At 37.3% G+C, this 13,477-nt stretch overlaps 3 protein-coding genes across 3 annotated transcripts; 2 read left to right on the top strand and 1 right to left on the bottom strand.

Annotated features, from left to right (window-relative positions):
- Positions 1 to 983: 983 nt before the first annotated feature.
- On the top strand, positions 984 to 1,789 carry LOC105057386 (uncharacterized). The gene is given in 2 exon segments (XM_073248724.1): positions 984 to 1,558; positions 1,560 to 1,789. Coding segments are annotated over 2 exon segments (582 nt in total). The 5' UTR covers positions 984 to 1,060; the 3' UTR covers positions 1,644 to 1,789.
- Positions 1,790 to 3,852: 2,063 nt separating this feature from the next.
- LOC105057323 (uncharacterized) lies at positions 3,853 to 7,420 on the top strand. The gene is made up of 3 exons (XM_010939912.4): positions 3,853 to 4,940; positions 6,652 to 6,796; positions 7,169 to 7,420. The coding sequence occupies exons 1-3, from the start codon at positions 4,406 to 4,408 to the stop codon at positions 7,227 to 7,229; spliced, it is 741 nt and encodes a 246-aa protein (XP_010938214.1). The 5' UTR covers positions 3,853 to 4,405; the 3' UTR covers positions 7,230 to 7,420.
- Positions 7,421 to 10,974: 3,554 nt separating this feature from the next.
- LOC105057322 (uncharacterized) lies at positions 10,975 to 12,895 on the bottom strand. Its single transcript, XM_010939910.3, has 3 exons — positions 12,738 to 12,895; positions 12,492 to 12,640; positions 10,975 to 11,431 (listed from the first exon to the last, which is right to left on the bottom strand). Exons 1-3 carry the CDS (start codon positions 12,853 to 12,855, stop codon positions 11,363 to 11,365), a joined length of 336 nt encoding a protein of 111 aa, XP_010938212.1. The 5' UTR covers positions 12,856 to 12,895; the 3' UTR covers positions 10,975 to 11,362.
- Between the last annotated feature and the right edge of the window lie 582 nt (positions 12,896 to 13,477).

Consider the following 13,477-nt stretch of genomic DNA (forward strand, 5'->3'; position numbering starts at 1 on the left):
ATTAATATATATTTATAAGATAAGAATACGCTAATAAAGGACACCTGCAGCATTCTACTGACGTTGCTGGCACCAAAGATTCTGTGAACGCAAGCAAATCTCTGAGGTTGTGTTGATGGAAAGTGCGGGGCCAACACACAATCTTCACCGCATTTCCTCCTCAAGTACCTGCAAGCGGCACAGCGAGTGGAATTGGACATAGTTGGCTCACTAGATCTTTCAAAGATCTTACAAAAAAATTCTCCACAGATCTTCGCGAAATCCTGAGATTATTGCTCTAAGATTCTGTTGATCAAATGAAATCTTGTGTGGATATATTAAGGAGAATATATCAGCATTGGAGTCCGATACTGGAAAGAGCCCAACGGCTATAAATTCAAACGGGCGTGACGATGGGCAGAATGGAAGGTTTAGAGGGAAAGGAATGCCACTAAACTTCCCAAATCTTCTGGATAGAAGTGGGATCACTACCATTGTGAACTCTGGTTATAAGAATCATGTGGCAGAATCCTTAGATCAAGATGGACCTGAATAACAGTCCATGGAATCATGTGGATCAGGCCCAAAACAGTATAAATTTCTGCCCATGAGCTGGCCCATTTCATCTCCTAAGCCTAAATGCGACTCTCGAGTCCATTGGGAGTTGCCTGACACCGAGTTTCCCTGTACATGCGGCATTTTGTGCTCTTACTCGAAATTGAAGCAATAATACTACACCTTTCCAAAGAAGCCATGCAAATTGGCTTCCCAAAAAGTGGATTAATGGGTGCATCTTTTCCAGAGACCAATGCGAAGCACACTAGCCGAAGTCTCCTAGAACCCTAAAATTTTGTGTCCAACGTTCTGGTGGCGACGTTAATGTGAAGCATGGGGTTCCGAGTTTGACCGTGAGAATCAGCGTCGGAAACAACTCCCACACTCCCCAGAAACACAGAACAAGGAGCTAGCATTTCTAATGGTGCACCCAAGCAAGGAAACAAATGAAGTCTATAAATATCCCCTCGTTCCCCATCTCTTTTTGATCACCCAAGAGAAGCCAAGGTCTCAAGAGTTCCTCATCATGAACATCCAACGCCTAGTTACCATTGCTGGCGTTACTTTGACGGTCACCGTGACAGACATGGCTTCCATAATAGAAGACCGTATCAGGTTTATGGGGTATTCAGAGACCGAGAAGATTGTTGTTGGTCTGGATGTGGAGTGGAACTCCTCAGATCCCAATAACAAAGTAGCTATACTTCAACTCTGTTCCGGTACCTCGTGCCTCATCATTCAACTTCCGCGCCTGGATTACATCCCACAGTTGCTTAAAGATTTCCTTGCTGATCGCAATGTAACTTTTGTTGGAGTTGGTATATCTGGGGATGCCTTGAAGCTGAGAAGGGACCATGGACTGGCCTGCGAGAATGCTATGGAGATTGGTGCACTTGCTGCCACGGTGAAGCGTGACCCTCGCCTTGCTCGTGCTGGCCTTGTGGGACTGGCTCGTGAGGTTTTGGGCCTCGAGGTCAACAAGTTTCCCGATGTGGGTCGATACAGTGACTGGTCTGCCACCCCTTCTGGGCTATGATCAGATGGTCTATGCTGCCACTGATGCATTTGTTTCTTATCTCATTGGTGCTGCGCTGCTTGAGGGCGATTAAGCTTATGATTTGGATGTGGCTGATGGGTTCTTTCTTCTTTTCTGTTTTGTCATGTTAGTAGTGTTCCACCTTTGTTTGTGGGATTTTATGGGCTGCAGTGAAAATATGAAGTAATTATATCTTCTTCAGTAATAATATATTAATATCTATCTATCTATCTATTTCTATATTTGTCATGTTTGAGAACTCTTTTTTGGCTCTCTTCTTCTCTTTCTTTGTCTAGTCCTTTGCCTTTCCAAAAGTTGAATGGTCGGCCTGCTTTTACTACTACATGGAATTAATCCAGTCATATATAACACATCAACTATACCTTTTATGATCCCTAACATCTAACCTAAATTCATGCGAATCTAATCCTACGATGATGGTTTAAGTGGCATCACTGACATATGTTCTAATTTGGAGTCCACAACAATCATGTGGCTGAATCGTTGGATGAAATCACCACCAAATTGAGCACAGATATATAGGTGGCATTCTATATGTATTTGGACTAAAACTGCCGCGTCCAACAACTGCACTTAGAATGTCCAATTCCAGATATGTATTACTTGTGATGCCAGAATGATTCTGAGAAACTTATATAGCCAAGTTTACGTTTCTGAAAAATATTTTGTGGCAGCTCCATGCACAAGCATTAAATGGGAAGACGGTAAGCAAGCATGCTACAACGTCTATAATATTGTACAAAGGCTATAGTAGAGTGTATTGCTCTTTTTTTACTGGGTAACGTATCTCATCATGTTATAAATATTTAGTAATAAAGAAAAGCACATAGAATAAGTAGTCTGGTATTATGCTAATTGCCCGACCGAGGATTTCTTAACCGGGCTATTTTGGTATTCTTGTTGTAGATTCTAATGCTTTTTTTTTCGCTTTAACCAACAAATTATTAGCTCTTTCATTCACTAGCAAATGTAAACCAGCCAGTAGCTTGCTATTGTATGAACTGCTGCTCCGATTATAAATTTTCTTTACAAGATGGAAGATCAGAAACATTTTTTTTCTTTCCTTTCGATTAATTTCTCTCGTTGAGCCACAGTGGTGTGGATGTCTAGACTTTGGATGATTACTTCTGGGTTAAATTCATTTGAAGCTGGCAGCTACATTTCTTGGCCCATCCTAACACAGTTGAGTCCCGCAACATAATTAGATGGGTACTTGTGCTGCATTCCTAAGATAAGAAACATAAACAGCACAAGAACTTCTATTTGGGTAAAAAACGAAAAAAGAAAACTACTAGTTTAGTATTGCTACCCATCATCCCTTAGATCACCATTTACTTAAGTTGACATGGTGTGAGACATGATGGGATTGGTGACTCACCAATCATTGGATGCATGATCTTGAGCATTCTCCTTACTGCTTATATCATCCTTACTATATTAACAAACTCTTAACATATGCCTCATTACTTTTATACTTCTTTGATAAACACACCAATCTTAATCAAACTCTCTCCACGCTCCTCTCTTAAATTAATAGAAAAGATATTTAATCAAACTAGGACCATACATCTGACTCTCTGCACGGTCCAGGATTAATAGATTACTACACTAACCAACCTATCAGCCACTTGTTTGGCGACAAGAATATATTTAAAATTAATTTGCCGGATCTTCTGCATGAACCAAGGTGCAGTCAGACCTGCAAGTTGAGCCAAATTGATGCAAATCTTAACGATAGGCTTTTTTTTCTATCCATAAATATTTCTGTGTATTGGTTATTAGTAGAAAAAAATTTAAATATCTATAAATGATCAAAAAATTTAAATAATATTTTTTTAATTAATTTTTTAAATAAAATATTAAATTATTATAAATAATATTAGAGTTGATTCAATCTATAGTCTATATGAATTAGAAGATATTATAGTATGAATTTATTGGATTTGATCACAGACTGATCACGATGTTGATGAATATATATTTAGATTTGGATCTCTAATTTAATGAGGATGTTAAGATTTAAATAAAAAATATATATAAAAATTCAGATGGATATACATTTCATCTCATATTGATTATTCATTAAATTTTTTTTTAATATTTATATAAAATTAAAAATTTTAAATAATATTTTTTGATTAATTTTTGTGAACAATGTTGTTGGCTGTCACCTTATCTGAGTGGTCCCTCCCTCCATCTAAGAGGTCTTATTATTATTATCATATATTTTAATAAATAAAATTTCTAAAACTCCTCAGTCCTCGCTATTATTTTCCGTTCCTTTCGTTTTCTTCTTCTTCGCTAATTTGCCTACTTCCAATGTTTGCTCCGTGGTTTTGCCAGCTCCGAAGTTCTCGTTGAAAACCCTAACCCCTTTGTCTCCCATCTTTATCCAATCTCTTTCCCTCTCTCTTTCTGGGGTGCTTGGATTCTACTGGGGTGAGGTCGAGGTATTGACGTGTTGTCCGGACCGGATCTAAGGTCTTGATCCGTTCGGTTTGACGCTTAGTGCCCTGATCGATCCTCTTCAGTCGATGAAGATGTTCTATTTTTCCCGTTGATTGTAGGATTTTCTTTTATTTATTCGGGGTTTGGGATTTGAGGTATAAGTCGAGCTCCTTTTTAGGGTTTGAGGAAGAGCATTTGGTTTTCTAAGGGTTTGATGAGCTACATTTCGAGTTTGTGTTCGTATTTGATGATGTAAAAAGACTGGATTTTTCTCTTAATATAGATTTCATTTACTTTATCTGAATGGAGGAAGACAGGTTTTGTGTAGTTTCGAAATCCCCGAAAATGACCTGAATCGTTGGGCTTATGCTTGTTATGGATACAAAGAGTTTAACAGAAAGAGATGTTCTTCAGATCGACCTAGAAAGCGGCATAAGATCGGTAATAAATGGAGAGGAAGCATCCAGAGATGGTGGCTCCAGCGTCCGAAAGGCTAAAAAAATGCCGAATAGAGAAAGGAATGGTTATGTTGGTATTGATGGATCTATTAGGGGCGAGGAATTCGTGCACTCGGGTAGTAGTACAGTAGAGGGTTCTCTTGAGAGGTTTGGAGGGGAGGAAAAGGTGAGCCTTTTGGAGAGCAAGACAGGAGCAGAGAAGCCTAAGAAGCAGAGCTGTAAGAAGCCCCCCAAACTACCCAGGCCTCCCAAGTCTCCATCACTAGATGCTACTGATCGGAAGCTGATCAGGGAGATATCTGAGCTTGCTATGTTGAAGAAGGCGAGGATTGAACGCATGAAAGCATTGAAGAAGATGAAGAATGCCAAATCAAAATCTTCCAGCAGCAACTTGGGTGCCTTGATTATTACTGCCCTCTTTTGCCTCGTGATCATTTGGCAAGGTTCGCAGCATACCCGATTATGGTTGCTTCTGTATATTTGTTGATCGTTGCATTTTGCTACTGTGATTTGGCCTGGATAACTGCTGTTCTTTGCATATTAGTTTGGTAAGTTACGAGTGGTAAACATATTAAACAAGAATTTTATGTATGTCTGCATTGTTGCACTAATTTGATGTTTCGTCAACAAAAGTATTTTGCGTGAAAATAGTTGTTTTCAGATGTCTGCGTAATGAAAACAAGTGTTTGTGTAAACTAATATTATCTCCATTGTACATTTGCAATGATGGGAAGAAGCATTTCAGGTGCAATATCTTTCTTTGTACCTTTACTTATGATTTGTGATGCTATTGTATGTCAAGTTTATGGCTGCATTGATGAGACATGCTCTAGGTGATCTAATTTCTGCCTAGATGGGTAATACACATTAGATCTTCTACATAGCTTTCTTTATGTAATTTTATTCTGCCTAGTTTGTGCATAAGCAGTTTAAACTTTATGATGATACTTGTCATAGTTCCATTAATTCTTAGTTGTTAAACATATTCCAGAACTTGGTTCATTAGTATGTAGGATCTTACAAAGATTCGAACTTTTAGAGTAGATTTTCCTTTCTCATTGTTATACTGCTTTATAAAGATCTCTTTAGTTTTTTCATGTTTTAACCTCCTACATGTATTATGTAGTCATTGGCATTTGGAGTTGCTTCCTTTTAATCATTTGGCTTCTTTAAAGACTTCATCAATGCTTGTATATCCTCTTCTAATTAGCTACTGTTGTTTAAACTAAAGCTTCCCTTTTGTCATTAGGCATCTCTGTTAAGATCTCATAAGTCTTTCCTGATTTCATTCTCTGAATTTACTATGTTGTAATTGGATTATTGGGTTATAAGCATCATCTCTTTGGCCCTCAACCTTTTTCTTAACCCCGTCTTGCATTCCTTGGGTTTAATGGATCATCACATGTCATCTTCAGAGTGGATGCAATGACTGCTAATGTGCTTTAAAATAGACACATGAAATGTTTTTTTCATCCAATGCTTATCATTTATCTTCTACTTTTTCTCCCTTATGCTGTTATTTTCGTCTATTCAGTAGAGCATTGACATTTAGTTCCTTAAGACTTTTATTGGCTTATATACATACCCACTTTACAGGATATATTTCTTGATGTGACTATTCTAACTTCTAGTGTTTCTAGCAGGTTAACCTATTGGGTTAAGTTGTAAACAGTCAGATGATAAGGATGCATTTGATGAATTAACTTTGAATTATGTACAGCAGCTTCCACTTCTTCAGTTACGTTATGAATGAAATCAAAAAGTTGATTAGTTGTCTCACTCTTCATTTTTCAACATCTTATTGCATCATCTACATGTGCAAAATGGTTCTGGATGGAAAATGTGGTGTCTACAGAGTTGTGGCACAAAGTGAAGGATGAGCATAAATTGGTTGGCAAATGGAAGTAGTGAGCTTCTTGGTGTGAAATATTTTAGGAAACCTCCGCCGAAATGGTTGAGCTTGTTTTAACATAATTTTTAATACAAACATTCTTAATTCAGATGCTGTTTTTAGAAATGTCCAATCATGTGTCAGTGAAGCCAGCATGTAAAGTTAAATATGCAAGTCATTAGTCTATTTTATTTTCTGAATCCCATATTCGAATAGTTAAATTTCTCATCATTTATAGCCTTATGTTTTTTTTTCCTTATCAGGATTTTTTTCAAGAGGCAGTTCTAGTTTGAGCTTTCAGGGTTCTCCTGGATCTTCAGTTGCAACGAGGACCGGACTGATCTCAGTTCAGTTTTACAATAATGGCTCAGCAGATGGGCTGCATGGTTCTAGTTCCGCATTTCCCAAGTATGCTCTCTAGCACGATTTTGAAATTTGAACTTTACCTTTCCTTTATCAAAATTTGACTTCAGATAATTTGTCCTGCAATGGGTAAGAAAGTCAATTATTTCTTGTACAATGAACACCAAAACACCTCTAGATGGGAAAATGCACCATTCATTTTTTTTTTAGGAAAAAAAAAAAACTTTTTCTAGGTGATCCTAATTGCATTAAATTGTTTTTTTGTCTATACTCAATGCCACCATGACATCTGTCACTAGAGATCTGAACCCATCAACGGTGGGAACTAGTGATACTGCTTTGTTTTGTGTCCTTGCTGGTATTTGGTCATGTCTCTGCTGGTTTGAATTATGTTGTAATCTGGTGTTCTGTTTGCAGCAATGCAGGAGCATTAACCGGGCTGGACGACCATGGGAAAACAAGCAGAGGTGCAGGATGAGCACCACCTCTAATCCTCTAGAAAGCCGATCCCAATAGATGCAGAGATTAGTGATTGCAACTTGTTTCCTCACAATCCTATGCATATAAGAAGTGTTCTGTGCTTTTCAGGAGACATTGCATGTAGATGACAATAAGCTTAGTTTTGAATTTTCTGATCCTGCTTGGCTTTCTGACATACTTTTGCATTTATATCCGCTTCTCCTTCTGACCTGGCATTCATATGCTTTTTTTTTCTTGAAAGACTTTCCAGCCAAGCCAAGGAAGAGTGTGGCACAATGCTATGTGAAATGCTATATTGCACTTAAAAACCAATCTCTAATCGATCTATCTTACTAGAGTATAACTAATAATATCATCCCTTCATGTTTATTCCATTCACAACATTGCCATTGGAGGTTCTTGATAGCAAGCAGCCCGCTAGAAGATGGACAGATTTATCAACCACCAAAACATCTTCCATTATTAGCAGCAGCTGTTGCAAGAGAATGATGTCTTGAGGATAGAGTCTCTTGTGTCAATGAAGCTGATGAAATTTTTCTACACAAGCTGGTTGACTCTTTTTGACATATCATTCTTATAAGATCAGGAAGAATTAATCTCCACCTGTAATCCTATATCCATCCCACCTCTTGAGAATCATTAGCAACTGGAATCGAGCTCCTGCCTCTCTGTGGAAGTAGCAAGGGATGCTACCATCCAAATATATGATATTCTTCTACATAATTTCGACCACCCTGCCGCTGATGCATTTTGACACAGAAGAGGGTAATCTTTACATTCTATCCTATACTCACCCTATCTCTCAGAGAGCAATGCCAACGGGATCAAATCCCTACACTCTTGCTCCAAGCAGCAAGGAATGCTACCATCCCAGCAAACGCTCAGTGCTACCTTTTGGCATTCTTCATTACTACATTTTCATGTAGCAATTGTTCCAGAAAGTGTGGTATAAAGTTTGAGAACAATACATATTAAAATGATCAACAGTAATCCCAATTATTACATCAAAAAAACAGTGATCCCAATTAGCTTCTTCCCGCCCTTTATGTCCATTGAGGTTAAAACTCCAAGAAGACGCAGCTGTCACTGCTAGAAATGGCACAGTCCAGTCTGGTTATCGGTCATTTAGTGGCAGATCTCCAAATCCATCAGACTGTGATGATGCCCTCTATTATTAAAGAGGTGATTATAGGATCTGAATTAATAGGAAATCTTCTTCCCTTGATCTCTATTTTTCCCTTTATTCATTTCCTTTTCTTAGTTATATCCTCCACTGCCAGTTACATTTAAATTAGAGAACTGATGCACCAATACTCCAAGTATAACATACGGAACCCAGACACAAGTTTCCAGCCAAATAGTTTCCCAAATATTTTGCCTGCAAAATTTATGTGTATCCTTCAAAATAAAAGTATGAAAAGATAGCATTCTTTTTTGTCATGAAATAAGAGTTAACTAACCTTTCATAGAGAATTGACCTCACAATTTTCACTCACCCAGATATCAAGTATGATCAGGCCCCTCAAAATAAATGCTTCAAGATGTCGTAATAACAAACAGCATAAAATACGATCCCACAATAAAGAAGCCTTACCATACTGCCGGAGAATGCATATAATATGAATGCTTTGCTATTTGTTCTTTCCAAGGGTAAATTTACCCAATTCGGTTCCTTTTTCACAACATGCATTAAAATTTTCAAAAAATACTTCCTTTCCACTCTCTCTTCCAATATATCTGAAATTCAGCAGTTATTGTGATCTCATCTTCACTGCAAATGACCCTTTTCAAGAATGTTGCTCTTCATCTTTTTACCACTAAATGCAAGACACCCAGGATTCTTCTTACACCAAGTTTTATCACATTTTGCCTTCAGCATCTTAACTTGACAACACCAATCCCTTCATCTAGACAGCTACTGAAAAAATGTTAATGTTAGTGTAGAAATCTAGCATGCCTAAATTAATTCCAGTACAGCATTACAAAAAACTTCACTACTGTCTTAGTAAAATTCCGCCTATTATCTACATGTATCAATCATGGAAGAACTAAGAACAGCACCACCATTTGATCCCAGCCAAATTTCTATTTGGTAAATCTTCTGCTGCATCTCTAATTTTTCTTATGATTAGACTGGACACACTGAACATATTTTCTACAGCTGTACCTCAGCCATCAGTTATGCTAATCCTATTTCTATGTATTCAGATGTAATCACAAATTTACAGTTTACAGATGCATTACATTTTAGTTCAGCATATACTTGAACCTTGATCTTCTGGAGAACGGCATGAGATTTTGTTCGCAGATGCTTGTGAATGTCCTTACTCATACGTAGTTTGACTCTTCTCAACTATTTTTTTTTTAAAAAAAGGATCGCCTTGAAGTTTTCTCCATAATTTAAATCCAATAATTTTATGTTTCCCTTCATCAATTAACATCATCATGTCCTCAAGCAATCCATTACATACCATCGATTTGCTAAATGTCTGATCACTTCATCTTTTTCACAGTGTAATCAGAAAAGATCTTGAGGCCATTCACCAGAAAACTCAATGCAACTGGGGATTCACTGGTTCTGAAATTTAAAATAATGTTCAAAATTATAGGGCACCCAGAATTAAATAAAAATGACAACTAATTTATCTAATTTACTTCTAGGCTTAAAAGTTTTATCCTATATTGATGCATCAAGGTTTTCTCTTCCAAATTTTAAACAATCGACATTGAAATTATGATCTAAAGTACAATATTCAAGTGGATAAATAAAGTTCCAACACACATCAATAGTACACAGTGAAGAAAAGACAGGTGAATCATAAATCTTATTTAATATTCTCCCTAGTCTTCCTTCAACAAAAAAAATGCAACAGTTTAAGAAATAGAAAAATTGCTTACAGCTTGGAAGGCTTAGAGAAATATCCTCTCAACAAGAAAATCAAATATTAAACTTCAAATAACTGAACTAGGAAGGGCCTGACCAATATCATTATATGTTTATATCATTATTATTCTAAGGTAACAGAAATTGTAATCAACGTTTTTCGGGGTTTAAAGTAGTGTGTCATGCCCAGGCATGTGGATATTTTAGTGGATGTGGTACCACATACAATGCTAAAGAAGGATTTAATGTTAAAGAATCTGAATTCATGATGATATAGGAACAATCTCAGTAGGTGGTTATACCCTCTTCTTAGCAGAGTGCAGGTGCAGAATAACAAAGAGGGGGCTAGTTGAAGATTTATGTTTTGATAGACTGATGAAAAAATCCCAATCCATAAGAGTTGACATTTTTATATGGCTTATTCTCACCAAGGGTCAGTGGGCACTAGGATGTCTATAGGAGAACGGTTATGATCATGAATGAAAGATAGGATAGAGTATTATTACTATTACTTGGAAAGGAGTTCCATTTGGTTCATTTTGTTCTCAAGGAACAGAAAGGCAAAACAGAGTTCCATTTGGTTCCTTTTATCTCAATGAACAGAAAGGGAAAACACTGAAACATCACCTGAGAAAGCTTAGGAGTGCATCTTCTCTCTCTCTCTCTCTCTCTCTCTCTCTAAGCTAGAGTGTTTAACTTTATGTAACTTGAAATTGAGGATGATTTAAATGTTGAAAATTCCAGTTTCATGGGCGTTTATGTTATAAATACACAGGGAAAACAAAAGGCAATAGGCTTCTACATATTTCCCTCAAGTCAAGAGATCAAATTTGAGGTTTAATAGAAAAGAAGGCACATATAACAAAAATGCAGATACATAGATATCAATGTCTTTTTAGACAAAGATCTTCGCACCCATACAAATTTTGTAAGCTTAACTGTAAAGGACTGTACTTAGGCCAAACAGACTTTGATGGGACTACAATGATCAAATTGCCCGAACAGTTGGCATGCTTTAAGAAATTGACTTGACAAAACATACTTCATATTATTCAGTCAAATGGCAACTTGTGATCATAAAATTAGGACTTACACTTCTTTTCATCTGAAAATATTCTAACTGGCTGACATAACACAAAAATATACCTACTGCCTCACATGCATTCTAGTTGGAGACAAACAGTTTGATATTACTTTCAAAATGGTTGCTTCAAACTTCAAAATTAAGCTGATCATGGTTTGGAGGTTCAGTTCAAAGCTCGAGGTCTCCAGAGACCCAGCCTATACTTTTGAGTGTATTTCAAAATCAGTTTCCTCTGCATCCAAAAAAAAACAAAAGAAAATGAAATGGCATTTCAGCAAGAACCAAATCAAATATCTACCGATAAGGTACATATCAAGTAACATAAGAAAAACATATCACACTGCTAAAGAACTGTGATTCAAAAAGTAACCATAGCTATTTAATGTGAAAAAGAGTGCAAAATATCCAATGACCACATAGTGGTGTATGGACAACATCCATCTTTAGAATTTACATCCAATTGTCAACATATGCATGAGAAATGGATGACATCAAATCTCCTCATTCATTGCTTTTAGGATGCATATAGATGCTTGGGAATGGCATCCACATAACATGCACAAGCTAATTATTTTCAACTAAAGGGCCACGAGGGAGCCAGAGAAAGGAAGAAATGGAAAAGAATAGAAACAGCCAAGGTCCAGATTATGCAAAATTCTATGTGCCGCATGTCAGCTTAAAAAGGAGAAGCTACCTTGCATGATGCTAAGCCACGAATGATAGAGCCATTCAAAGACAGGAATCTTAAATTAGTCAGATTAATATCAAGGATTATCAAATCACCAAGTTACTGGAAAACCAAAAAAAAGGTTACAGAACTAGTTACTGATCCTCTCATAAAGATGAAACCTAGGGGAAACGCATTCTGTCAAGTTAAGTTCAAGGCATCACCAATGAAATTTTTTTTAAAACAATACTTCTCCAAAATCGTCTCCATACAAGGATACGGCCGAGTCTGAACTCTACCCTGATCTATTATTCCATTCATCATGAGTTTGTTTCTTCAAATCTTTTATATTCTTAGGATAGTACACTTCTTGTGCTTTTCCAAGCGATCGTTTAATCCCTAAGATCTCCACAAAATTTAAGAAAAAAACTGGCTTTGAGCTCATTAAAGCAAATAAAATCAGATTTTGGGTTTTTTCCCGGGCGGGGGACGGGGGTTGGAATTCGCATTAACAGCAAAAATCCATTAGAACCTTTACCAGAACAATAAAAGAAAGAACCAATAAATCGAACTTAATTCAGAAAAAGAGAGGAAAGCAGGAATCAAATGAAATGAGAAGTAGTACGTGTTTGCAAGGGATGCCGAGCTTCTTGAGGCGGAGGGTTCTTGTGACAAGAAGCTTCTGGAAGTCCCCGATCTCGGCCTCCAGCTTCGGGGCGTGGGCATCCACTCCGTTCCCCACCCCCTTCAAGAACTCCGGGATACCCACCTTCACTGCGCCACCGCCGGAATCACATCAAAACCCTAGAAAATCCCTAGCAGCACGAAAGACCTAACAAAATCCTCAAGCTTTGGAGGTCGCAGTATGTACCTTCATACTGAGCGCTGTAAGATCTCGCGGCGTAGAGACGGTGGAGGAGCGGCGGAGGGGCGGCCGCGCCACCTCCGCCGGCGAGGAGCCGCTTCCAGCACTGGGCCACGAGCGCCATTTCCGAATCCGCCGCCGAAATCGGAATTGGGACGAAGACGGAGCGCGTACTGGGAAAATGATTTCGGGAACGGATCGGATTCTTTTCGGATCCTGTCACGACAATCCGAGATTGAATTAGGAAAAAATAAAGAATAACCCTCGCACCCAATAAATAAAATAAGATCTTGTCCGAAAAAATTTATACTTACCCCCAATAGCTAAAAAAAAAAAAAAATCTATACTTGTAGTTTTATTTTGTTCCAACATTTTAATCCATACGGAATGAGAATATTAGGCAAAATATTAATTTTATATAGGATCGAAATATCATATCAAAAAAAATTTAAAATAATTAAAATAATTTTAAATGACATAATAATCATCTAAAAATATAAAAAAATATGTTTATTTGGCGGAATGAACCATGGGCTTCCATGCAGCCGGTGCGGGTTCAAAATGCACGTCTTAATTAAATAAGAGAATGGATACTCGATATTTTGTGCACGTAAAAGACTACAGCAGAGGTTTCGTCCCTCACCCCTTCCTTGTCACTCCCAAAAAAAATAAAAAAATAATTTCGTATGAGATAAATAGTTTTATTAATATTATTGGTTTAACTGGATGTAAATACAAATATTATA

This window comes from Elaeis guineensis, chromosome 14 (genome assembly GCF_000442705.2).
Source record: "Elaeis guineensis isolate ETL-2024a chromosome 14, EG11, whole genome shotgun sequence".
In the NCBI taxonomy this organism is placed as follows: domain Eukaryota; kingdom Viridiplantae; phylum Streptophyta; class Magnoliopsida; order Arecales; family Arecaceae; genus Elaeis; species Elaeis guineensis.

Bases quoted from the DNA above. Each gene is read 5' to 3' on its own strand.
- LOC105057323 (XM_010939912.4), top strand. From the start codon at position 4,406: ATGCTTGTTATGGATACAAAGAGTTTAACAGAAAGAGATGTTCTTCAG. The intron at 4,941-6,651 runs GTTCGCAGCATA...TTTCCTTATCAG, and splicing joins CCTCGTGATCATTTGGCAAG to GATTTTTTTCAAGAGGCAGT. The intron at 6,797-7,168 runs GTATGCTCTCTA...TTCTGTTTGCAG, and splicing joins TCTAGTTCCGCATTTCCCAA to CAATGCAGGAGCATTAACCG.
- LOC105057322 (XM_010939910.3), bottom strand. From the start codon at position 12,855: ATGGCGCTCGTGGCCCAGTGCTGGAAGCGGCTCCTCGCCGGCGGAGGT. The intron at 12,641-12,737 runs GTACATACTGCG...GCGGTGGCGCAG, and splicing joins TTACAGCGCTCAGTATGAAG to TGAAGGTGGGTATCCCGGAG. The intron at 11,432-12,491 runs GTACTACTTCTC...TTTTGGATGCAG, and splicing joins TCGGCATCCCTTGCAAACAC to AGGAAACTGATTTTGAAATA.